Source organism: Synchiropus splendidus, chromosome 12 (genome assembly GCF_027744825.2).
Source record: "Synchiropus splendidus isolate RoL2022-P1 chromosome 12, RoL_Sspl_1.0, whole genome shotgun sequence".
NCBI classification, from domain to species: Eukaryota; Metazoa; Chordata; class Actinopteri; order Syngnathiformes; family Callionymidae; genus Synchiropus; species Synchiropus splendidus.
Window position 1 is genome coordinate 4,209,794 of NC_071345.1, and position 26,846 is coordinate 4,236,639.

At 41.0% G+C, this 26,846-nt stretch overlaps 1 protein-coding gene across 3 annotated transcripts; it reads right to left on the bottom strand.

The window, feature by feature from the left end:
• Positions 1-43: 43 nt before the first annotated feature.
• Positions 44-24,591, bottom strand: fam49a (family with sequence similarity 49 member A). 3 transcript variants are annotated; one of them, XM_053881589.1, is made up of 15 exons: positions 23,735-24,591; positions 23,563-23,674; positions 20,661-20,800; positions 18,396-18,492; positions 8,420-8,477; positions 4,429-4,508; positions 3,246-3,367; positions 3,062-3,167; positions 2,853-2,989; positions 2,707-2,784; positions 2,501-2,617; positions 1,544-1,623; positions 1,349-1,475; positions 1,208-1,278; positions 44-759 (listed from the first exon to the last, which is right to left on the bottom strand). In XM_053881589.1, the coding sequence occupies exons 6-15, from the start codon at positions 4,499-4,501 to the stop codon at positions 696-698; spliced, it is 975 nt and encodes a 324-aa protein (XP_053737564.1). In that variant the 5' UTR covers positions 4,502-4,508; positions 8,420-8,477; positions 18,396-18,492; positions 20,661-20,800; positions 23,563-23,674; positions 23,735-24,591; the 3' UTR covers positions 44-695. The 3 variants fall into 3 exon arrangements, with proteins under 3 accessions (XP_053737564.1, XP_053737567.1, XP_053737566.1); XM_053881591.1 differs by lacking the exon at positions 4,429-4,508 and adding an exon at positions 4,697-4,776 and having other exon boundaries at positions 47-759; positions 23,735-24,583; XM_053881592.1 differs by lacking the exons at positions 4,429-4,508; positions 8,420-8,477; positions 18,396-18,492; ... (1 more) ...; positions 23,563-23,674; positions 23,735-24,591 and adding an exon at positions 4,697-4,775 and having other exon boundaries at positions 45-759.
• Between the last annotated feature and the right edge of the window lie 2,255 nt (positions 24,592-26,846).

Consider the following 26,846-nt stretch of genomic DNA (forward strand, 5'->3'; position numbering starts at 1 on the left):
AGCCACTCACAATGGTGTAACAAATACGTAGCCTCCTTTTTTAATAAATGTTTATTACAAAAACACAAATTAAGAAAGAAGTCATTTAAAACACACACAGACTTGACACTTTCATTCAGATTGTTGTCACACACATATTAAATAAAACATTTGTGGAGTGGCTGCGATGGTGACTGGGTGTCAGTGCTGAATTCACTTCATGTTGCTTTTGACTGGTGTAGCTTTGTGTTCACAGTGGGTTTCTTTAGACAGGGCAGGAGCAGACAGATAAAAACCACACACAAATGAACGACGTCCTCCATCCCTCATCCAAAAATTCAGCCCTTGAAACGTTGACATCACTCGAGTTGAAAGTTGTAAAAGGACGACTATACAAAATAGCTAATTTTGAGTTCAGTAAAAAGTTGCAGATCGGGAAGTAAAAAAAAAAAAAAGAAAAACAGACAAAAGGTTAAAGACATTTCGGGTCGATTCCCGAGATCTGCTTGCACAAAAGCTCTATTAAATAAGGCTGATGGGTTTTGGGCCGATTGTGCTGTTACAGTAGACAACCTGTTTCTAAACTGGGAGGGAATGACTATGCGAATACACACAAGTATGAACACGGAGTCTTCTTTTTTTTAAATAATGTAAACATATACATCTTATTTGAGGTCATACCATAGATCCTCTTCATATTTTTAGATTTAGGGGAGTTACTGGAGCATCGTCCTGATGTTTTTCGGAGTGGACTCGTCGTTCAGATGCTTGGTGGTGAACCTGAGGCAGAAGAGTTACGTTTCTGTCAGACCATATATTCACCTCACAATTGAGAAGAGTAGGTGTAACTCTTGGTGAGGCGTGGCCGCGGGTAGTAAACACTGAGGACCAGTGAGGAAAATTCATTTAAAAAAAGTAAAAATTACGAACAAAAAAATGAATTACCTTTTAATATTTCATAGATATTTGTGCGATAGTTATTTATATTCAAATTAAATCGTACATGAAATGGAATGTTTTTATAAGTCTCATGCCATATTTCCATTTCTTAATATCCTTCCTTCCATTGAATCTTTAATGGTTCATTTCATCCTTGTTACTTAACATTTTTTTCCCCATCACGATTCTTAGTCATTGCCCCCTCACAACAGTCACAGTTTATAATATGGCCCTTTAGGAAATTTAACTACCCGCCTGTGCTTTAGGAGTGATTCATGAAAGAGCTTACTTAAGAGCGTTGAGCAGTCCCTCGACGTTATCAGCCGGCTGGTCCTTCAGCACTTTGATGCAGCCTTTCATCTGCGAACAAACACGTGAGACAAGGCTGCTGCGGCACCTGCGCTGCGTCTATCAGACATGCGGCTCTTACATCGATCTTGGAGGACTTGTTGAAGGCACCGTTGGGGTGTACGTGGTCATAGAGAATGATGACTCCAACCATCACTCTCATGCAGAACAGGAGTGTGTCCTCGCTGCTGAAGCGACTTGAGTATTCCCTGAGTTTAAAGAGACACCCTCATTCCAATGGCTACATGGATGGAGTGGTTTGCGTCACGGTACTCACGGTGTCTCCAGCATGACTTTGCAGACACTCGCCATGGTGCTCAGACAGTCTGTCGTGTTCTCCAGTGGAAGGGTTTTGTTCTGCAGTCATTGGTGAAGCAGAAGGAATCAGTGAGTCTATATGAGTATGGAGCAGTGACGGGTCGATGAGGTTTATGAAACACAGGCCACCAGAGGGCACTGTCAGCCGCAACACGTTTGGACTTGGAAATTCTAATTCAATGAAACCTGACATCATTACCAAACAAAAAGCGCCATCTAGTGGCCCCTGAAAACACTGGTCTCAATCAATTGGGGGGGCGGAGTTATGCAGAGGAGAGACAATTGTGACAGCGCTGGTTTCAGACTACTATACACAGAGAGTACATGCTAGTCAGGTGAGGAAATTAACTGTGTAGTCAGTGAAAGAAACCTGTTCCTTCTTCATTCTGTTCTATGTGGAGTGGTCGCAGAATACGGTGGCCTCAAGTGGACAAAATTCAGTCTCACAACAGACAGGTTCATGAGCTTTATCAATCAGTTTGAGAAAGGATAAATGTTTGTAAAAGTTGCTGGAAGTTCTTTGATATCCAGTGCCCTCAATGGTGTCATGTGACTTCAATGACTACAGTTTGTGTACTTATTGTATTGGAGCATTCTTGAGATATATATATATATATTCTACTACCAGAAGACGCTACAATATGTGATTGAGTAGAACAAATATGGAAATAATCTATACAATTCAAAGACATTTGAAAGCTTGCAAATTGAAAACATTTAAAAAAAATATTTTTTAAACGCTATTTATAAACTATTACAGCTGTCACCGCAGCCGACAAAGACAGATCACTCACAGTGGTCCAGGTGTGCTTGCTCAGACACATGAACAATTAGAGGGAACATTGCCTGCAATACTGTTTCACGACGCCTCATCCGCCCATCACTACTATAGAGACAGTCGTTCACACTTGCTCACCTCTGTCACAAAGTTGGTGGTGGCGGTGCTGAGCGTCTTCAGCATGGGCGTGGCCTCAGCGTAGAACAGAGACATCCTGTTGGCCATCTCGTTGTTGACTTCGTTTTCGATATCCAACTGAGAACGGGCAACATACTGACGTCAGTTTATTGTCATCAAAAAGACACCAGATCATCGTCCGGATGAAGACTTCAACGTGAACTCACATTCATGTTGTTTATCCGGTTTCGACTGATGGTCCTTCTGTAGTAGCTGAAGTCGTTCTGGATCGCAGGGATTCTCATCTGAAAGGACATCCCCACCGTCAACTATGACCCGACTTTAAAACTCCCCTATAAACCTAAGCACTGACCTTGAGCTCATCGAATCGTAGCGTGAAATGGAGGATTTCGGCAAACTGTTTGGCCAGAGCCTGCTCCTTCTCCAGGTGCTGAGTTGGCGCATACGGCGGACACGTCAGGGTTTCCAACAGACTCCGAAGAGCCTCCTCTGTGGGACCAGTGAACAATCTCTCAAGAAAACTGAATGTTTGACACCGTATTTGCCAGAAACCAGGCGCACCGAGTCTGAGGGAGAAACTGTAGAACTTCTTGAGCTTGATGACGAGCGGGCAGACGGAGTTCCAGGCTCGCTCCTGCAGCAGCAGATCGCTGGGGTTCTGAATCGCCTACAGACAAAAAGCACATTAAAAATACACTTTCAATTCAGAACGTTTTTGGTGAATGCTGTGCCTGATCGATCGTACATCTCTTATCTCCTGACCGGCACCTTTGTACGCCTGCAGACCAGAGAGGATGTTCTCCGAGTCCTGAAGGACTGAGTTCACCTGGTTCCACACCTCACGCTCTCCTTCCGTTGGTTGTGCATCTTACACACAAACAAAAGTTAGTCACAACAGGGTCTCACAGCAGTTTTAGCTGGTGAAAATAAAAGCCGACAAATTAAAAGTTTAGCTTTTCACAATTAAAAACAGATGAAACGGAATGGATGAACAATGAAGCATAAAATTAAATTAACTTTTTTTTTTTAATCCCACAACACACAGCAGGAGGAAAGCAATTTGACTGTTACTGTCTGCAGCAGCATTAGTGTATTGAGCTGAGACTAGAGCTAGAGCTCATAAGATCAAATGAGCTTCTTATCAAGTCAAGCAAATCTGTATTCGGTTTCAGGTTCCATTTCTCAGCGCAATCACTTTTTTTAAAATTCTTTATTAAAGACGTTAAACTATGAAATCAATTTTCAGAATAATCTATTAATTTAGTACGTCACTATAATATACCATCATTTAAGCTATATAGATGCCTTAACTTGGCTCCAAAAAAAATAACGCTCAGGAAAAAATAAAGATCATAAAATATTAAAAATAAATACTAATATTTTCCTACAACAATAGAGGGACAGTTCCTAAAAATATCTTCAGTGTGCGAAGTGTAATAGGCTTGGGACAAATCTAACGTCAACGTGGCGTTTTGTAATAAAAAAATAACTTGAAAACATTGACAGTGATGAATGGAATCTTTTGTACAATAGACATCCTTGTACTTTACACGTCATGCAGGAGCGTTAGTGAGAAGCAAAGAGCAAAGGTCAAGGGTCAGCTTCATTTTTAACTGAAATTGATGCCAGGTCACTGGTTTTAGAAACCTCAAACAACACAGTTGGGAAACTGTGAATTTAAACTTGATAGAATTCTATTTTAATAAAACCTGATTTTTGTACTTCTAATAACATTTGTATTTGTAGTTTAGTGATGTTCAATTGTAATTTGAAACTGTGTGTGACCTCCAGATGGCACCAGATCATTAGCAGTTCAAATGCTGACCCATGACCTGCCCAACAAAGAAGGGGTTAATGGAAAAGAGGAAAACAAAAAGTTTTGGGGGTGGTGTTGGCTCTGCGGACAGATGTGTAGCAGCCATTCTCACTTTCAAAGTCAAGGAAAAAGTTTGGCCCCTGCTCAAGCTCAGTGCAAGTGAGCACTTTTAAGAGATTCCCCATTTGGTTTCTGGAAGAGAGAAACAGACCACAGGAGAAAGAGAGAGAGAGAGAATAAAATGTCTGATGCTTGAAGTAATCAAATAGGAGGGGAGTAGCAGGATGAAAAGAGAGCAAAAAGTCCCGTCTCAGTGAGAGAAACCTGCTGGGAAGAAGAATCATCTGACCCTACTCATTTGTCGCTCGCTCCAGACTTACTTTCAAAGTCCAGGAAAAAGTGTGGATAGTTCTCTATTTCCCTTGTTAGGACTTTTAGCAGGTTACCCATTCCAGCAAACCTGATGGTCAAAATAACACGTGATGATTGCACAGTCAAAAACTTGATCACATGAAAACAGGTTTCACCTATTGAGGGGCCATACTCAAGATTCCGTACAAGAAAACACATCAACATCATTTCTACATTTGCAGAATTAAGCAATGTCTCCTGAAGTTGTGACCAGGTTTAGGGGAACAGATTGGCACAATATGGTGAGAGAAAAAAAAACATTGAAACATGAAACAATTTACAAAATCCAAGCAAACAAAAAAAGTTTGAATATCATTTCCCTGAAATGCTTTTGCATGGGCCAGACCTGGGGAATTCAACAGTTGGAAGGGTCAATTCCCAGAACGTCTGGAGTTTGACTCCCACGAATAGCAAAGAAGACCTATGCTTATAAAATGCACACATCGAGTATCAAGAGACTAATACACTTGCACTTCCTTAAATAACTGAACCCAGCACATGCAGTGTGATGAGTCACAATCTCTCCGCAACGGCAGTGCTTTCCTTCCAATCCAAACAGTGGAGCATGTTAAGTAGATGTTGTAAAAAGAATTTCCTTGAGGTAAAAGAAGCTAGCAATTTCCTGAGAAGCCTTCACCTTCACCTTATATGTTATTATGTTCACTGTAGTCTTTGCTGGGTTTTAAACAGTAAAAAAGAGAGCCACGGGGGGAACCACAAAGGGATACAGCTACGAAGGTGTCTATATGATATTACAGTTTTGTATTTCTTTTCTAATAGTATTCACAGCCAGAGCGAGTGAGCTGAAGATTCTTTTCAGGAGAAATCAAACCCTCCGAGACTTAAGTGGCAGTGTGAAGCAGCAACAAAAGGGACACTGTGCTGCCACACGCACATGATAATCACACTGCATTTCTCTGCGCAGCCTCCAGCCAACGGTGGATTATTTTCATACATGCTATTCATTCTCGCATTCATCGTACATTCCTACACAGGTTACACCTCATTTAATTACTTATACTTGAAGCAGAGAGAAACACTTCTTGAAGATCTCAGCAAGGCGCCTTTGTCAGGGATTCTGTTGATGCCATGCGAGTTTTGACCAGAAGGGGGCGGCAGTTTTGTATTCTCGTCGCACGGTGGTGGTGTCAAGTTGGTACATGTGCTGCACTCATCTTCTGCATGATTTTTCCAGACAAAGCCTAACCTGCGGCTAGAACAGGCTCCTCAACAGGCTCCCTTGTCCAGCTCAGACAAGATCTAGATCCTCGGGGTGCACATACCGCCAAAAAAAAAAAAAAAAAGGCTGTGAAATTTGGACTTAAAAAAGAACTGACCACCTGATGTGAAACATTTGTAATCAAAGCTGCATTTTTCACCACATTGCGTCCTTCTGTATGACAAGTTAAAGAGTCAAAATACATCGTCTACCATATTCAAAACTCTTGAATTGATTGTGTATATTAGATGCACTGGAAGCAAAGTATAAAGAGTATTTCATTCGAGTAAATGGCCAAGATTTTGGCACATTAGAAACAGACCAAACAGAGAGAGAATACGAAAGCAATTTGCTCAAGATGACATAGAAAGAAATCTGCAAAAATAGTTAACCTCAGACAAAACGAAAAGGGCATCCTCCGAACCGCATTGTTATGTTATCATCATAGATGACTGGGTGAAACGCACTGCAGATGATGTGAAGCAGATGAGCTCTCCAAAAGTCCAAGTCAGATCTGTGCAACTAAATGCAAGAGTCGTACGAATCTGTGCGTGCAATTCACGTTCAGCCCCAGGCCATCGAACCAACCCCAGCAGCTGAATATGCCATTACCTAACCCAGGAAAGAAGATGGATATACAGGCCTCCACCCTGAACATTGTGACACAACACAAAACAAACCTATTATTAAGCAAAACATGAAAAATAAATCATAATTCTAACGTTAATGTTAAATTCGAGACCAGTGTCAAAGGTCAGATCAATGAACTAAAAAACATATTTAAAAATTATTTTAATTCTTCAGTTATATAATACTCTGTGAATGCAATCTATTTGAAGATATTTAAACTTCTTAGACTTTCCATTTCCCCCGCTCCCTTTTCTCAGTTGTTTCTGTGGAGCGTCATCACTTCAGCACCACACTGTGCAACTCTCAAACACATTGCTGCCTCAGCTTGCACTGCTTCCATTCAATCAACAGTAGACTGAAAAAGGTACACTCCCATGAACAAGTCTGAAGAAAACTATTTCTAGCAGAGTGCAAGATGAAATTCAATCATGCATCAACACTTTAACTCATATGTTATATTTTGTTGTTGTTTGTTTTAAGGAGTAAAGTGACTCTTATTTAGCACCACTTATCATAACATAAAACATGATTTTATAAACATTCATTCTTACGCCATGATGCCAGACAGGGAACAACAACAACTGGGAATTTTCTTGTCTGCTCTGTTCCTCTTTCAGATTCACTTATTAATATATTGTCAAGAATAAAGTGGGGAGCCATTTCCCTTTTCCTGTTATATCACACATTTCAAATGACGTGAGTTCACGCAAGGAAATAACGCAGACATGTGTTGAGAGAAAAAGTCTGCTAATGTCATATACTTTTCACAACTCCGATATATACAGCATGTGGTTGCCGCAGTAGTGGAAAGAGCCTTCAGCAGGATCACTGTTCTTAGCTAACCTTGACATACACATTCTTCATGCTTCTAAAAATGTGCTCCAAAGCCGAACAGTCTCATGGTCGTTTGTGCTTTATAATTAAACACAAGTGCATAACATCAAAAGCACTCGTGCCTTCAAAGCGGCCTGAAAGATTGAAAGAACGTCTGTTGTGATGGGGGAAAAACATGCTAATTTTTTTAAAAAGATGAGGGCGTTTGGGAACAGAGTATGACTACAACATTGTGCACTCAATCTTGATCAAAATCAGCAGAAACAACAGTTTGCACAGGAAAACATGGTGAATATGAGTGCAACTAAACAGATGATCATCAAGTGACTCAATATTAAAAAAAAAAAAGGTTCAAAGTGAAAGGTGGTATATAAACATCCTTCCAATTGTGTTGGTCAACCAAATGAGTATATTTATAGGGTTCTTAACACTCAGTTTTATGATCATTTTAGCAGCTGGGTGGTCCATGAGTTTAAAAAATTTAATTAGGCAATAATAAAACTTTATTTACAAAGAAACTTCCAGAAGGCCGTGCACAAATTGCTTTATAAATAGAGTAATTAGCCCTTAAGGAGTGGCACATTCGCTTGATGATGCAAGCTATGTTACCAAGTGCAAGACTAAAGCGACTCAAATTCGTTTTCATTTTAAACTAAATACATGTCTGAGATGAACAGTAAATCATCCAGGAATTGAAGTTTGAAAATAAAGTCATGTAAACAGCACATGAAAAAGAATGCAAGCAGGTAACGAAAGTTTTAAAGATGCGGGTCATGTGGTATTGTAACAGGAAGTGAACCCAGTGTTTGCATCACAGTTCCCAAAATTGTTTAATTTTAGTGAATAACTAGTAACAACCCGCTTTCTCACCGACGTGGTTGGAACAAAGGGAAGCAGAAAACGTTCAGTGTGCCGCATAAAATTTTGTGACCGAGAACATTCTTCTGCATCACATCGATATTCACATCATTTCCCACTCATCTACTTTGGGGTTTTCTTTTTTTTTTACCTTCTCTGGCACAGGAGATTGGGTTGCTGTCTATATCATCCACTTTCTCTTTTGGTTTCTGCAACAAAAAGAAAGAAAAAAAGAGTTTTAAAAAGTACCTGACAGTTCACAACAGTGTTCAAAATAGACTTCACTTCCCTTTTGTCAACATAACCAAACCAAAACTGAAAATATTACCCTCAAACATTACCCAAAATAAATTCTTTTCAATTTTGACAGAAACTCTGAAAAAATTCTCAAAAGCAGAACTCTTGCATGAAATCACAGCCCTCTGTTTTAGTGGTAAATAAAGCAAACAGGAGGTATTCTTATGTAAATCTTAATGTTTAAAACGAGTTTTGGCAGGAAAGTGTGCTCACCAAAGCTCATAAATATTCAAATCAAAAGTTTATGTTTTCCCTTTGCCTCTTCATCTGTGCGTGACCTAAATACACAACATACTTGGCATAAACAACAACACGGAAGCGATACTGAAACTACCCAGTAAATTATTCATTTGTCTTACTGCCCTGGGAACATTCTGCAGCATGGTAGCAAATTTGTTTTTTGCTAAACATACATGCATCACATGAAGTAAAACAGTGCAACTTTATTAGCCCAATTGCCAACAAACAGTGCTTCTGATGCACTAAACCAACATAAACAAATCCTTAACAGTTTGGAAAAAACATTAACTTGTGATTCTGCAACTACAGAGAGTGAAGTGTACAGAGAGTACAGAGAGTGAGTCATTGCCAAGATTAGATCAGAACTATGTTTGATACTAGAAGTCAACAACTTCAACCTGCTGACCATATCAGCTCACTGCACTCTGAATAGTCTTTAAAAAGAGTGGTGTAACTTGATCAATCATTCAATATTCATAACCATTAGGGCAGCAACTAACGATTATTTTGATAGTCGACCAATAACAGACGACCTTAAGTCTACTATTTGGCATATGTTGCATGCCAGTTGACACACATACCAATATGATCCTTGTGTTGTAAATAGATTATAAATTAAAATAAAAAAAGTATGTAAAGTGTTGTAAACACTTGCATAGCATTTAATGCGTTTTAACACTTGGAGGTGGACATGAACATGACGGTTTTCGGCATGTTATCTATGGAAAAATCTTGAAAGAAACAATGACAGAAGCCTGGTGTTCACGGCACTCAAGTTGCTCATTTTGGCCAGACACATGAGCTGGCTAGTAAAAGACAAAACGTTCCCCTCCATTTCTCCAGCGCTTCTTGATTGGCTGCGTTCTGTTCATTTTTTCCCACCACAGTTTCAAAAAAATCCTGACAGACCCTGAACTTAATAGTCGATTAGTGTAGACTAGTGTTGCAGCCCCAATGAGCATTAACATTCAGTCAAAAAAAAGGTATTAAAGCAGTAATCACATGTGCCTTGTGATCAATACATTTTTGAACCATGCACATTTGACAGGTTGACATCCGTAGAAATTTGGGTGGTGGCTGCCACACACAGACCTGGGGCTGTCTTCTTAGAAAGGCACAGAAGTGTAGCAAGCCGACTTACTTCCACATCATGCAACACACACGCACCTAGAGATGCAAACTAAAATGTCCGCAGTCAGACGGGCAGAGCCACATTTAGCGTTTTCACCCACCAACACGTCTCGTCTACATCTTGTCGTTCTGCTTTCCTATTGATGCAAGCCGAAATTCTTCTCACACAATCACTTCCCTGCTTCCCCTTTCCTTCATACACAGACAGACTTTCCAGCCTGCGTGACACAGTGACATATGCCAGACAGGAACCGTGCTGACACACACTTAACAAAATGAAACCAATAACTCAACAGTGCAACCAATATGAAGGGAATTTATTCATCTTTAGGGCAGCTTCTCTGAAACAAATATCCAAATGAAGCAGTGGACCTGACCGTGGTCAGCTTCTCTATCAAGCGACAACTTCAGGCAGTGGTGGCAGCCAAAAACGGAGACGAGATGGTAGACAATCCAAAAACAAACATGTTTTTCAGGAAATATTAACAGAGACAGGGGATGAAATTTTCCACACGTCTCATTAAAATAACACCTTCTATCATACAGGCTGCAGTGTCCCAGCACAGAGATCATCAACAGCCCAGAACTGTTTTATAAGAGCACCATAAAGGCTGATAAGAAAACAGATCAACTTGGCTTCAACTTCTGATTCAGTGGTCATAGGCTACTTTCCAGAGTGAAGAGCTACGCTTGAGTCAAGGTTAGTGATGCATTTAAGTGCATCTCTGAGGGTTAGTTTTAAAAATACAAAACAGAGCAGAGAGCCGTTTAGACAGAGGAAGTGGATCAATAACAGAGAACTATGGCTCAGTGGGGATGGACACTGGCGCTGCTCTAGTTCACTGTTAAGAAAAAGGGGAAGGTGAGAGTGTTGAAAGTTGCTGTCACTTCTGTTTGAAAGAGAAAATTCTGGCAAATACAGAACGTGAGAGAAACGCTGCATGAAGTGAGTCAAAACTAACACCATCGTCACTGGTGGTGACAACGTATTACTGGAATCAGATATATTTAGCAGTAAAAGTAAACATGTTTCTGCTTATATGCCATCATCAACTGTCAAAATAGTTGGGAAAGTCAGTCTCACTGAAGTGAAAAGCTGACTTCCAAATGCACATTTTTCACACAGGTTTGGGACAAATTGTTAAAAAGAAGAACAAATCCAGTGCATCATGTGGACAAATGTTGTGAGACAACTTCTCTCCCGTCTTATCTCCCATGGTGATGCAAAGCGACAACGCAAGTCAGAGGGGATTTGTCAAGCCTGACCACGTAGAGGTGCGAGTCGAAATTGAGTCAAGGTCGTCGCACAGCACTGGCCACTCAACAGCTTCTTGAATGTGCAGTCTCAGAGAATTCCTCGAGTGTGAAGAAGTTTTGATTTCATTTAAGACAGGACTCACAGGACCTCTCCATCACCAACATTAAAGAGCAAAATGACCCCTGCATTTAATCTCCCATCATTAACAATGCTGGGGTTATTAAAATTATTCTGTGAGCCAAAAACTGAAGAGAAAAAAAAATGCTGGTTTCAAAAGACGTTCATTAAAACCTATTTATATACTTGAATGAACATCAAGTTTCAAAACAACACTATGTAATGCAAGCTCATATGTTTCAGATTAAGTTATATCCAAGGTGTATAATAAGAAAATAAAGCATGAACTTGAGTGTGATGGCAGAACATCTCCTTTTACTGTAGCATGCCGGCCAAATGACTGAGTCAGACAGCAAGCATGGCAGCGAGGGGTGGGGGAGGAACACGCACATCTGTATTTGAAGCATCCGTGTGGTTCACGCAACCTTTAACGGGGTCACACAGGGGTTAGTCCCCAACGAGGTTCAATAGATGGCGAGGCGTAATGTGCGTGAGCGTGATGATTCCGGAGCATCTTTCTATTCCGCATAGCAACAGCTGATGGAAAAAAAAGAGCTTTGACACAACTCAGTGAGCTTTAAGAGCAGCATTAAAAGACGTCAAGCATAAATATTTAGCGATTATGCAGCGTTAAAATCCGTGCAAGCACTTCTACATCAGAAGAACTCATTTATATTCGAACTGAAATCTTACCTACAGCACTTGCGTTCACAGGCGTCAATATAGAACTTTTATTGTCGCGGGACCTGCTCAGGTCAATAGCTTTTAAAGATGATGAGAGAGGGCAAAGCAATGAACGGCGGCCAAGGCCAACTGATCCATACGGTCTGATTGAAATAATAAAAGAGTGCAGCCAGAATGGCCTGGGAAGTCAATTTTGGTCATGATTAAAAACAGGTCAACACCACTCAGCGGCCATCCATGACACTATGAGTCGTTTGCTTTGACTCACATTTAGAGATGATAGCGTGACTTCTTGGCCAGTCTTTAACTTACTTTTTTGTGGTAGCACTTGTGGTAGCGTTGTCCACATAACACAGAATTATAATTTGGTTTGGAGGGGCCCGATTCAGTCAACTTTGTTTTTTGCCGTAACTTGTTACATGGTGGTGTTTAGTCCCACTTTGTTCAAATTATGTTGAAAAACAAACAATACAAACATTTCATTAACCACTTAAAGATGCTATCATCTTTCTTTTAAAACAATTAAATATATGAAAAGGAAGGGGGCGCTAACTAAGTAAAAAAGGTACACCAAGGTGGCATATGGCAAAGCCCCTCTTCTGTTAAGCCTATTAACAGCAGTCTTTCCACAAAAAAAAAAATTGCCACTGCCGCAAACACAACATGGTTGGCCTTGGCCTCTGCGAAATCGCTGCACTGTTTTGACGGGCCAGGAAAACAACACTTCAAATTGGGTTAGGGGGACTGCATCTCCCTCAGGCTTCCCTCTTCCGAGCGAATGTGACAGCAGGGCGTGTTGGGGGGTTGAGCTCAGTGTGAAGGGAGGTTGGCAGTGTTGTGCCCTAATATGGACACATATGGGGGGGAGAGCTGAGGGGAGTGGTGGAGAAAAGAGCATGGCTTGGTCTGAGAAGGGGAAACCTGCACCAACACAATGGCAGTCTCGCGTCTCTCACCGCCCACACACGGTTCCACTTCGCATTCCAGCACTTGTTTTTAGCTTTGGTAGCATCACAGTCACCAAATGGAGGGAGTAATATCGACAGGAAGACTCGGGGGACACTTGGTTGAGATATATGCAACTTCATTTCTGATTCTGAAACTGTAAAAAATATTTTGGAGGTGATGGGAGCTGATTTCTTTGCCTGTGAAATGAAGTCCAATACATTTCAGGGAAATCAACACCCACACCCTTGAAAAAGGTCTAATTTCTATTTACTTCAAATAACAATAGCTGTGGAAATACTAGAGCAAAAAGACAGATGTCACTGATGTAGTCAGCATTTGGGTCAATGCTAAGAAAGCCTGAATCCATAAATAAGAAAGGAGAACGACACTGCAAAAGAAATTCACTGCCTCACAAAACACAGACAAGACAAGGAGGGATTGGTATTTCAGGGTAGAATCAGACGACCAGCGGTGAAGGAGTCGGACTTTAGGCGAAGACATTCCTCCTACGTCTCTGCTCAATGACACCTCTGTTCTGCGGAACCCAGCATATCAACCCAACTGCAGATACAAAGGGAACCATGTCTGTTTGTGACTGGGGCTTGTGTGAAGCTACTGTTAGTGGGTATGTGAGAACATCATGAAATCTAAACCACAACAGACTCCTCCTTTCCTGGGTGGAGGCCACAACGATAGACTCAATGAAAAAAAAATACAACCCTTGTGGAAAAAGAATACATTTGCTCCAGTAATAACACAATCTTTGAAAGCGCATCACAAAAATACAACGCTATTCAATACAATCACACATGGTACTAGGAACTATGATCTTTATTGTTTGTTGGATGCTTGGAGATAGCAAGGTGCTACATACCCATGACATACATTCACCTACATTAGTTCCAAGTTTAAAAAAGTTTAAAAAAAAAAGTTTGAATCTCACACCAGTAGCACGTTTCCCTCGTAAAATTCCAGACCTTTAACAAATGAGTTGCGAGTGCAATGAGATTGTGACACACACGTGAGTGTATATCTTAATTACACTTGTGGAGACAGAACAGTTTTGTGTGACAATTTTCTGAATGAAAGTCAACCTTGTGTTTATCAGAATTTTCTATAGCTGAACTACTCAACCACAATTTCAAACATAAACCAACAACCCAGTTTCCTGATTTTGCCCCCATGCAACGCTGTCGGACGCAACATGCTGAGTTTATTGTTCACAGAGAGGAGGGAAAGTAACAATACATGCTGAGGCGGTTGAGTGTTTCCTACTGAAAACAAACCTATTTGCGGCTCAAATGTTGGCTTCAAGAAGCAGTTTCTTCAAAGTGGACGTAACTTGACACACTGTACACTTCTCGTTTCTCACTTGAAATACCAGACGTCTAAAACGTCCAAATGCAGAAGTGACAAACACTTATTTGTTCAGTCATGCTACCTATTTGCATTCTTTTCTTGCATAAGACCTTTTCCACTCCGACATTTTCTCAAGTACAAGCATCATTTCTTAGCCCCTTAAAAAAGTTAGACACATTTCTTTTTCAAAGAGAATACAGTGCAATGGTGAAACAAATTAACATTGGACCAGTTTTTTCTTAATAATGGGTTTTATGAGTAGCATAAAACCCACAATTGCATTATTAACCTAATTTAAGTATCATCTTTATGACCCAAGTGTGGCACAATTGCAGCACACACACATTAAGGTGTACAGCTCTACCTTTTATTAAACACAACTCCAAACAACAACTAAATCCAAATTTGGCAGACGGCAATATCCAAATTGGAGGATTAATTTGATAGCGATAGCTCGACCTCCAAATGATATTCTCCAGATGTTTTGGATCAAGCCTCTTTACACAGATCACACTGACAATAATTTTCACAACTGGATATTCTTAGCTATATGAGGGGGAAGTACAGTACTATTAAATAGCGCATTGTATTAAAATGGTGAGTATGGTGGACACTTATACAGACATAAATAATGGTAGCTTTGAAAATCTTTAAAGAACATTTCTTTAAAAAGTCTACGAAAGTCAATATTTTAACAGAGTAAGCCAGCCACAGCACAGCAGACATCAGTGTCCACACAAAGTCAAAACACTGCTGTTGGGTCCACAGACGTTCATCTCATTGAGAACAAAGACCTCACTAGTTCTAGACAGCTGTCACCTTGGACACCCTAATAAGCCAGCAACAACACACAGCTGTATAGATTTAAGCACCTGCTTGCATCAGAACACAAACTGTAGCTCAAAATCAAAAATGATTTCACCATAAATACATCATAAGAAGCCAAACTTCATGATAACCCATGACAACACAACGTATAGGCATTGCAAGACACAAAACATTGCACTTCTTTTGTCGGCCTCTTTAATGGGCACTGATTTGATCCAATACCATAAATGGCGGCATCAGACAAGACATTTGTCCAACATGTCTTGTTGGAATTTTGTATGTCTTTTCAAGCTGCCACTCAGGCAACTGGAGAGCATGAACAAGCTAAATAATTTGTCAGAGTGCTACGGGGTCAAAGCTACTGTCATACTTTTCATACATTTGCGACAGCCAAAACCCCTGCAGTGTATACAGAGCCTTTTAAAGCATCATTCCGCGGAGTGGAGCGGCATGACATTCACCTTTATGTTCATCACTGATGCATCATTTGTAGCATAGTAAAATAGATACTTAACATACTTATTAAGCTCATTGTCCTAATCTCGCATTCCAGTCCAGATGGATCCTTTGGTTGAGTCAGCAGAACGCTGACATACTTCTACTGACTAGAATAGCTGAGCACAAACAGCAAGAAGCTAAAAAAAAATAGCCTTAAAAATGATTAACAAGTTCAGGATTAGAAGTCTTACTGTAGCACATGTCATACAGTTTTTACGTTCATTAATTCTTGGGGAGAATCCATGAGGCAACTGCTGCTTGCCATCATTAAAACAAAGATTAGCTTGTCTGGCAGACACAAACAAGGAAGCCTTGGAGGCAAATGATAGTTTGAGACTACGAGACCCTATCAATGCCATCATTAATCAACGTGAAGCTCAGTCAGATCTTTAAAGACTCAATGCACATGTTGATCTGGGTCTTCTTTTACTTCCCCTGTGGCTCTGGATTTTCGTGTAACAGTCAGAGCAAAAGAACAACTTGATGATGGCTTAGAATTAACATTAGAACTTGATCCATCAACAATAGGCTGAAACTATACTAAAACAAAGTGTAGCTTCTATGATAGCTTTTATGGTAGGTGGTGGCTGTTGTTGTTTAATCCCGCTGACAGACAGACAGACGGACAGACTGGCCAGTCAAATCCAATCTCGAGTAATCTTCTTTACGATGTTAGTTTTTGTTGCCATTAAGAACTCCTTAATCGCACATCTTTTTAAGAATAACAAAAAGTAATCAAAGTGATACTTAGCCTAACATCTCTAGTAAAAGGTGACTCTGCCAGAGCTTTTTTGACTTGCAAAATATTCCAATTTAAAATGATATTCATCCAAGTAAAACAGTGAAATAAATGATACATTTGTCTCGACAGAGGAATAAAGACAATGCTAGGCCACTCTTTCAAAAAATCCAAAACGCTAAACATACACAAGAAAAGTTTGCAAAAAGTTTCAGACAGCCATTTAATTTAGGCAACAAAATGTTGCTGAAAGGAAAATTTTCTGAAATGACTTCCTTATTTAAAAAAAAAAAAGAACTTTTTCATGTTACCACACAAGTGTGGTGGATTGGTTAGGAACTTGTGTTGGTTTGTTATGCTCAAAGTAAAATAGACCGGAATAGAATGGGAAGTGCAGAAGCAAGAGCATCTGAGAGAGAAAAGCCTACCCTGCTGCTGGACTAGTAAGTCGATGGATGCTCATGCAGCAGAGTTCAAGTTACCTCTGCTGTAATTTCACATGGATTACCTTCCCTGTCTTAGCTCTAAAGTGCCATGTCCTTCTGCACTAACATTACACTTATTTCACATCACTAGGTAGCAGGTTAAATACCATGCAACAGCACATGGCGCTCGCAATAGGCAGTGAATGTGTATGATGTGTATGATAGAAAAACAAGATTCGATATATGTCTTCATTTCCTGTCACATCAAATAAAATGCAAACTATCCCCAAAAGCAGGCATATTCAGTCATAGAAAGGAAGTCATGAACCTAGTCAACACATTAGTAGAGCAATGTGTGAAAACCACAGCACAGCAAAATGTCACTGTTCTGAAGTTGCCACTGAGGTCAAACAGTACAAAGATATTTAAAATAAAAACTGGAAATCATTCTCTTCTTTCCAAACAAGTGTCTTAGCCGAACAGTCTTTCTCTGACTTTTCTATACCGTTAGCTTTCATCCTGAACGCACCGGATCCATCCACCAAAAAGTAAAAAAAAAAAAAAAAAAAAAAGCAAGACATTCCAAGCCCATGAACCAAAAGGGATCAGGTTCATCCAGAACAGCTATTGTCAAGCATGCCGAAGACAGGGAATTCTGCAAGCATTCCAGAAGTGCAGCAATACCATCCGAAACACACTCTGTTGCTGCGCAGCTGTTGCTATACGTCGACTCCCCACAAAAGGTGTGCCATTGCAGTGAAATAGGATACATTCACATAATCACAATTCAGATCTAAAGCATCAAACGAAACCAGCTAAAAGTTTCACCATGCATCATTTTAAGAATGTTTTGTTCTCATTACATTCCCACTATATTTAATGTAAGTAACCCAAAGAAGTTATGAACTAGGAAACATCACATAGAATGTACCACACTATACGAATGAGGATGTAATGAAGAATGTACTAAGACAATGCCCTGTGGGGCAGAATGTCAACCAGGAGAAGAACAGCTGTTGCTGTCAGGCATTTACAACGTTCTCACACCCAAAGGCTCTTTACTACGGCAGTGTGATTCCTTCTCCGTGTTTTGTTTTCACAAAGAATAGGTAATAAAATGTAAATATTGCTTCTAGTCTATCTGTGTGCGAGTATGCTGGGGCGTACCAGTTGGATAACAGCCATAATACAGAATTTAGTTCGATTAAAAAATACATTTTTATTGATGAGGGGAAGAACTATAATAAAACGGTGTGGACTTCGATCGCTAACTTAGTTGGCTTCCCTGTGCATCGGTTAGCCGGCACAGAAATGAACATAAATCTCTAAAAATAAGACAGGCTTACATTTAAGTAGGTCACGGCGAAGATTACGAGATGATTATTTTAACTTAAGCAGGCATAAAAAAGGAACAATCGTAGTATTCCTTTAGCTATTTGAGAGAGCTAAAAGTAGCTAGCGGGTTAGCGCATCACCCCCCGGCGTCACCCTCCATGTGAAGCCGTTTGACAGTGAAGAGTTAACGGTGGCCATGTGAAGCTGCTTACAGGTATCGCCAACGCTACCTTTAAAGATTTTCGGATAGATAAAGACAATAACTCACCGGTTCCTCCGTGTGAGAAGGACGATGACCAACACAGCGACAGAAGTTATGGTCGGAGTTGTACTTCCAGCAACCCTAGCAGCCACAACACTCCTTCCTGCAGCGCAAGAAAATCAAGAAAACACAAGTTAAGCCCCGCCCACTTCAATTTCGATTGGCTGATATTAGGGACAGTGCGGAATGAACCAATCAAAATAGCCATTTTGTTTTTCAGTGTCCAATGGAAACGAGGCGTCTATATACAGTACATAGCAAAGATTTTCTGCCTCAAAACTCAGGTCATTGATGCGTATGCACAAGCGACGCTTATTCTTTTGTTGCTGTGCAGTTATTCGCGCTAATCCAGTTATTCACAAATCTAAGTAGCATTCATGATGAATACATTACCACCACCAGAGAGATAAATCGACAAACAATTAATTAAACAACTACAAATAACAAAATCTTTCTTATAAAGAAGTCCATATAGCAAATGTATATATTTATTAACGTGTTTAATGCACAATAAAATCTGTGAAAATGGTACGGTGGTTCATGGTTAAACGCTGCAACCATCCATCCCCAAACCTCAAAAAGAGCAGTACTAAACTAACAAACATTTTAACTACTGCATACAACTTGATAAAGAATAATGAACAATGATAAATAATCATAAACGCAAAACCCCCTGTACACCATTCATACAAAACCAATACTACCCAGTTTTTGTATCAGTAGTTGGTCATCAGAATCATGTTAGTATAGCAGTCATTTTACTTATCAAGTTCCATTAAGTGTCCAGATAAAAAACAAAATAAAAAAAAAAACAGTGAAATCAACAATGAAATCTGCCCTCCAAAGTTTCTCTATGTACTCACATACGCAAGCTATTTATGTGACGAGCAAATGTTATTGCTAAATAATGTGGATTATTATTTAAAACATAAGCATCACTGTCACCATGAGGTAGACGTTCCAAACAGGCAGCACCAATTCTCCTGCATGTAGTAGCTGGCTTGAATAGAATGTACATGTCAAGTGCATGTTTGCGCTGCACAGAATGAAGGTTTGCGCAGTCAGCCCTGAGGGCTGCAATGTAAACCATCAGGCCATACGCACACACAGAGCTTCTAAAAATGTCAAGCCTGTGCAATGAAAACACACTTTCCCTTCAAGGCCAAGAGCTGTTTAGCCCATCCGGACTCAAACCTTGAGTTAGTGGGAAAGGTTAGAAGCCTGTTGTGTGAAGTACAGTTGAGGGTATGTGCAGGGTAAACACACCTCCACAGAAATATTTGGCCTGGCCAGGTCAGATTATGGGGGTCAGAGTACACCCACGCCTCTCACTGCCACAACTGCTGGTTGTCATGGAGGTAGGTTTCCTTTCCAGGAAGTTTACATACACCCACACAGATCAAGAAGTAGACAGCTTTTGCCATGGTTATTTCAAGCAGCTTCAACACCACGACTAAATCTGCCATCGTAAAACTGCATACATCAGTCCTTAAGCACAAATAATCAACTTCGCCTTCAAATACTTAACATACATGCGATCATGAATAGAAGTAAGCGTATATTTACAGTGACCCGTGACCAATTTGGAACAGGAAATAAGCGAAGTAAATCCAAACAAAAAGGCAGTTAATAAACATGACCAAATGCGACACCTGCTGGAGTCTGGCTGCAATTTCACACACGTTCAGCGCAATTCATCCAGTAAATAAAAATCAATTTTTTGGGGGGGGAAATGTACTCGCTTCAAATAGAAACGCGAGCATTTCGAGTAAATTACAGCTGATTTAATTGTAATATTTTTACTTATTTACTTTTGCTTACTCACTCATAGAACATTGATTAATTAAACTTTATTTTGCGGTAGACTTTTGTGGTTCAAAGTTGAAAAAGTCCAATGTATTGTTAAATAATTATTCGTGACCTCAACATTACGGTCGACAGTAGCTCTATTTTCCGCTTGCAGTCATGGATCCAGCCACTAGGTGACACTAACTCCTTGCAATTGCTCGCCAATCTGTCCTCTAACGCCTATATTTGGATGAGAAAGTAGATTGAAATCAATATCAGATGATACCCTGTATTTTAATCAAATAATATTTGTTTCAGTCATTGTTAATTTTAAAGATTATCACTTGAGTTGAGTAAGATTTTCAAACTACATGAATGTTTACTTCAACAATCCAGTCAAGGTCAACCAAACAACTCCTGGAATTTAGAGACATTTTGCAATAATACATGGATTTAAATCACGCATAGATGGAGAGTGCTCACCTGGCACAAACATAACACTAATGTTGCCTTCACATCTGGTCGCTGGACAAAGCAGAAGCCTGTGTCCAGAACTGGCCGAGGTCCAGTGTATTATTGTTGCTGAGGGCGACATGGCCTTGTTTTCCACAGCTCTGTCCCCTCTGAAATACATTATATAATACAGGACATATAAATATTTGATTGCAATGTTCATCATGATCTTTTCTGTTCCGGCCTTGCAAGCACATCCTAACGGACACGTGTGAGGTGGGGAGAGCGACGTGTCAATGTATCCACTTCTTGTGGGTCAGAATAATAAATGTGACTTACAAAAGACAAGAAGAGTAAATGTCAACTCTGCTTGAGGTGGGATATTGTTCTTGTTTCCCATTAGACCTGGTTCACTGCAGTGTCAGCGGGACAGCATCGTAACAGTCGCACTACATGTCAGATTGGGTGTGAGCCACAAGCTAAAAACAAAACCGAATATATTGACAGTTCTAACACCTTCCTCTGGTACGCTGATGCTAGACTAAACTCAGCGTATTTCCTGTGGCCTGTATTTGTAAAAGTGACCACAGCAGAGGAGGCATCAGCTTTTAAGTTGATCTTTTCTAACCTCGTATTTGGGAAAAGCTCTTGCCAGAGGCCACAGTGTTTTTTTCAATGCTGCTGGTTTCACTTCGTCACCATAAAGAGGACGCCACATCTGCGGGCAGATGGCTGAAATGTTTAGGAAGCGCAGTAAAATCATCATACCCTCAGCTATTTGTGGGATGATGCACACCATGTTTCTGCTGCTTTGTTGCACCCATGGGCCTCGCTCAGTTGTCACACTAATTGACTCCTGCTCCCCAACTTGGTTTGTAGTGCAGATACACACAGGCAGAGACACTGGTCCTGAAGGTAAACAGCTTTTCTTATAGCTTTCATCCACACCTTCAGGTCATTTTTTTCCCCATTAAATGACCCCAATCAAAATGTTAGTAGCTTCTCTTTGACTCATTGAGGCATTTGTTTGAGTTAGGCGTCATGAAACAGTGGCCTCCTTTTCAGGGCTTCGAAGGTGGCGCACTCAGTTTAAAAATGAAATAGTCCTGTGAAGACAAAGATTTTACAGCAGAGAGTGTCACACTGTTTCATGAAGCCTCATCAGCCCATCACTAGTTTGAGTCAAGGTTTTCTGTTTGACCACAAACAGAGAGAGAATTCAACCAATAGGGTTTGACACAAACACAAACTACAACCACTGCTATCTTTGTCGGTCCAGCCTGTCTTATAGATCATTTATTGCTGTTGCTATTGATGAGGCTTCAGAAAACATTGGCTTCATTTTCAGGAGCCACAAGATATCACACTTTCAACAAAACTCAACATCATTTTTAAACCCTGAAAAGGAGGGCAATGTGTCACAGAACCTCATCAGTTCATCACTAACTTGATCACTGTAAAATCGTACAATTCTATCTATCAAAAGCAGTGGCTAGTTAATAACCAAGCTCTTAATGTGTAAGATTACAATAACCAACTGAAAGTTTCTTGCACTTAAAACCAACGCCAATAAATCCACATGGTGGCGCTGTAGCAGAAGCCATATGGCAATTGTGCTTTGCTAGTTTGTGTGGAAATTTGTTTTAATGTACATGAAAACCAAACTATATAGCTAATATGATGAAGAGCAATCCCATACTTAGAACTGCAGTTATTCAGTTGAGTATCCATTTTGCCCATGCCTCATTTCTCTGGACTGCAGCATCATGACTTAAAGCCTCCTCGCCTCCCTGCCCCCTCCTCTGGATTACAATTAAACTGTCAGATTACACAGACTCTCCTCATGCGTGTATTATGCTAATTCATTCAGACCCGACTTTTCCCCGATGGACTTTTACATAGATTTATTTTATACAAGGCTTCTTAAAGTCACCAAGATAAATCCACTGCTGCTTGGTTACCTGCCCATGCTGCTGCTGAGCATGCTGGGAAAACAGAGATAACTTCTCAGACGCATGATCTGAATGTATAAAGGCAGAGGCAGAGAAGACATGGAGAACCGAGTCAGTAATAGATAAGATGAATGACATGAGGGTGGGCCAAACATGCCCGATGTTAACTTAACTGATGAACCACTTTTCCGACGTATTCTGGGAAACCCATCCTCACTCCCAAAGTGTAGTATGTTGACATTGGGAAAATTGACATTTGCGTCCTACGCACCCTTCCATATTGTGTTTTGACAACAAAAGGAGCAGCATGCCAGCAGAAGGTTGGAACATGTGCCTTAATTGAAAATAGAATGCATCAACAACACGGAAGGCTGTCTTCAGTATCAGCATGGGCAGCAAAGGTCCACTTTCCCAACGTCAATATATTACACAATGGGAGTGAGGATGTGTTGTCTGGGTAGCGGTGGGTCAAAAGTTAGTGGAGCGTATATAAGCCGCTATTGGCTTGGTGAGTTGGTAATTGCTAGAAACCGCTAGTATTAGCTTCTCCACCATCATGTTTCTTTGCCTTGTTGACAAAATTTCCTTCTTTGGATACGACACAGTAAAATCTGGACTGTGATTGGTTGCCTGGTTCATTTATTTCTACTTCAACACTTGATGTCATGAGAGTTGTCTGTAACATGGTGCTTGAAACATGCTGAAGCTGTGACCTTGTAGCCTGAAATGTGACGCTCTTATATCATACGCACCACTACTTTAACATTACATGAATGACAGTCGCTAGTAAAGGGGTCGCTGAGGTATCATAAAACAGTATTGCAGGGTTGATGAAACAGTGATGATGGTTGGTTTAGAAATGATTGAATTAGTTATTTTTTTTCCGCAGACAGTGCCATCTGCTGGCCTGTGTCGAGAAACCTCATCAACCCATCACCGAACAGTCATTGTCATGTGGATTACATTGGGTTTGAACGTACCTTAAGATGGAATAGACAATCCTGAGCAGTTGCTTGAGTCTGGTGAACTGACGCAGTGTTGAATGTTGGAGAGCATTAGCAAGTCCAGCCCCCATCATTCCGAACGGATCTTCTGTGGACATTCTCTCATTAGTTACACACTGAAACCTGAAGTAGGTGAACATCTGGCTACCTTTCAACTCCCTCAGCTGACGATGGCACAGCTCTACTCCTCCATAGTCCATCATCAGTGTGTGGTATTGGGCTGCAACGGTCTACAACAACAGACTACAGCAACGCATCCATTCCACAGAAATGACCTGCACTTCTGCGGTGTACTTTCACAGTCACACACTTCTTTGAAAGTGTCATCAAATACTGACTCACACTGACGCACAAACTTGATGCAGCATAAAAAAAACAGAACATTGTCAACAAAACACAGATGGAGCCTCTCCATTCTTAGATCTCCTGATTATCATTTTAACATTCTCCCTCTGAAGTGGCACTTTTAGTTCCAGTTCACAGATGCTTTTCCTCGCTTGCTTCCCAGCCGTGTAAATGTGGGCAACTTCCTCTTGTGTCTCTGATATTCTTTCATGCCTCTGAATTTAATTCAGCGCTGTTGGCGCCGCGGGATCTCAGCCGCTCCCTCAGTGTGTTTGAAGTCAAGCGTGAAAGGACGAAAAGGAAAAAAAAAAGGGTCTTTTTCTTGTATGCGGATGCTGCTGCTTTATACCTGGGACCTCAGTATTGGTGATTTTCCATCAGACTGCTGTGTGCACACTGCTGATAACATCGCCCGGTTGACATCTTCTGTTTGTCTTTTCTCAAGGAAGAGAAATGGTGTTGGCAGAGTGGTGGTCCCAGTGAGGGTTAGGGGGGAATTCTACTCTTTCTCATCTCATTAACTCTCAAATAGGAGCTTGGTCGAAGAATAGAAGAACAAGTAAGTCTGCTGAGTAAATTATAGATGCTCTCTGAAATATACATGAAAGTCTTTGCTCCTGCTAGTGAATTATGTAATCCAGAGCGCTGTGAATCAAGCGCTCCCAATCCCAGTCAGTTGCATAACTCCTAAGATGGAAGTCAAAGAGCATGAGGAATCATCATTACCTCTGCTGAAAAATGACTCCTTTCTTTTAAAAACTGGCAGCTGTTACTTACAACAAAAAAACAAAAAAGTCCTTCTCCTCTCTGTTGTTCTTTTCTTTTCCTCCTCACCCCCACAGGCGCTTGTGCCAGCGAAATGAGTCTGATGTGGTTGAGTGCCTCACCACAAAGAATCAAACATGATGTGGAGGAAAATATGAAAGTAGCAAACACATTTGAATGTTTTTTTTAAGGGATTTCATCTCAGGACACAGTTGAATGGACGAATTAAAAGTAGTTTCTATATTATATGTAGGCATTTTGAAGGGAAGGTGCTCAGGCCTGGAAAAAAAAGGGAAACTGTTGTGAAAGTCAATAATAGATTTTAGAATGGAGAGCGCCATCTACTGATCCTGAAAGTTAGAAGCTCATCGCTAATTTACCGTACATGTTGCAGTGTGGAGATGCAGATCGAAACACCCTTGTTTTCTCCTTTGCTGACATAAACAGGTGTCATTATCGGATTTATCACCCAACATCAAGGGCAGAACCAGACCGGCATTCGTGATATTCGGCAGACGATCGTCTCCGCTTGAGCGGTGCCGCGCCCACTTTCAATATGCAACTGTCGCAAGGACTCACATGGCGCATCGTTGTGTGAAACAATAAAAAAAAGTAACATTTGGTGGAGAATCTAGGATCATGTTCTGCTTTAGTTTTTAATGCGCCTGAAGTTTGTTTTTCACATCAAACAATACATTTTCAAAGCACCATTAGCTGCCATTGACATGGCCAAGACAGCCTTCTATTTTTAGAATGCTCTAGCACAGAAAGACAAGGTACAATTTGGCCATCTTGCATCTTCCCAACTGAGACATGGGTAGTCAAAACAGGCTTCCAGCGTCTGACCAGGAGGAGACGCTTGTCGTGACTGCAGTTCGCTCCTCACGGATGATTGTTTCGTCCCTCCATGCATGAAACACTGCTGGCTATCAAATGTCAACACACATCTGCTCGTGCACATAAAACCCTCCGTCCCCCTCTTCAATCACACATTACCGCCTTTTGTTTTGGCTCCTTTGACAGCGTGAATCCACTCAGGTATTCGCCGCTCTCTATCTGCTTTCCCCTCACGCGGCCAAATTAACCGAATTAGGCAAATTATTATTCCAGCTCTGCTCTGAAAGCGCTCCCAGTCCCCAGTCCTCACATCAGACACGCTCCCTGAACTTCAATCAATGTGGCTTCCATTTTTAGACGCTCCTCTTATCAAGCAGGGAGACGGTGCTGCTGCACCACCTGACTACAGCAGGCATCTGCAGATACCTGCCCCCACCAGCTGCCCCCCTCCTCACCCGACACAGGGAAAGCCTGAGAAGGAGAATCCCTTTATATGAAGTGCAGAGCTGTAACCTCCTGGCTGACAGGCTGAAGAGGTGAAAATGAGCAGAAAAGATGGTAATAGGGAGGTGGTGCGCTTCCCTTCCTCTTCTCTCGTCTTTCTCTCACATTTCCTGTCTTCCTCTCCCTGGCTCAGTCTCCCTCTCTAATTGGTATGCAGAGCCAGGCCTGCTCTGTTCTGCAGTGTGGGTTTGTGAACGCTGCTGTATGGCAGGGTGGAATCGCACTGCAGTGGCGGCGGGGCTAAGCACACACACGCACACACATATTCAAATGTGCACACTCTTACATAAATACTCCCCGTGCTGCATCAGGAAAAGCCCTTTTCAGACCGACTGTCACAATTGTGAAGGAAGTGCATTCAATCTAGTTTATAGCGCATTAAAAGTTTTCATGTTTTCAAGTTTTCACATTTGCATTCTATTTTCACGCATGTTGAAATCAGGGTGATAAGAAGTATACAGTACCCACTGGAACTGGGCTAGTTCGACTGGCAGTCTCCAACGCTGGTCATTTAAGGACGGAGTGGCCCTTCGTAGCAGATCTAGGGCAACCTACTGTCGCTGCCTCTACGGGGCTATTTAATCCAGCTTCGTCACACCTCTTTAACTGATGAGAACATCTCTGATGTTAGATGGCTGAACAGTGAATGGTTCCTATATAATCAGAATGTTCTAAACTTTTCAATTTTGACACAGAATATTAGCGCTCCATTGTATCTCAAACTGATGTCACACTTCCCCCCAACAGGGAGTCATTTTATGTCCTTTTATATCGCCTCTTATTGCGTCATCTGTTCGCAGGCCACACCC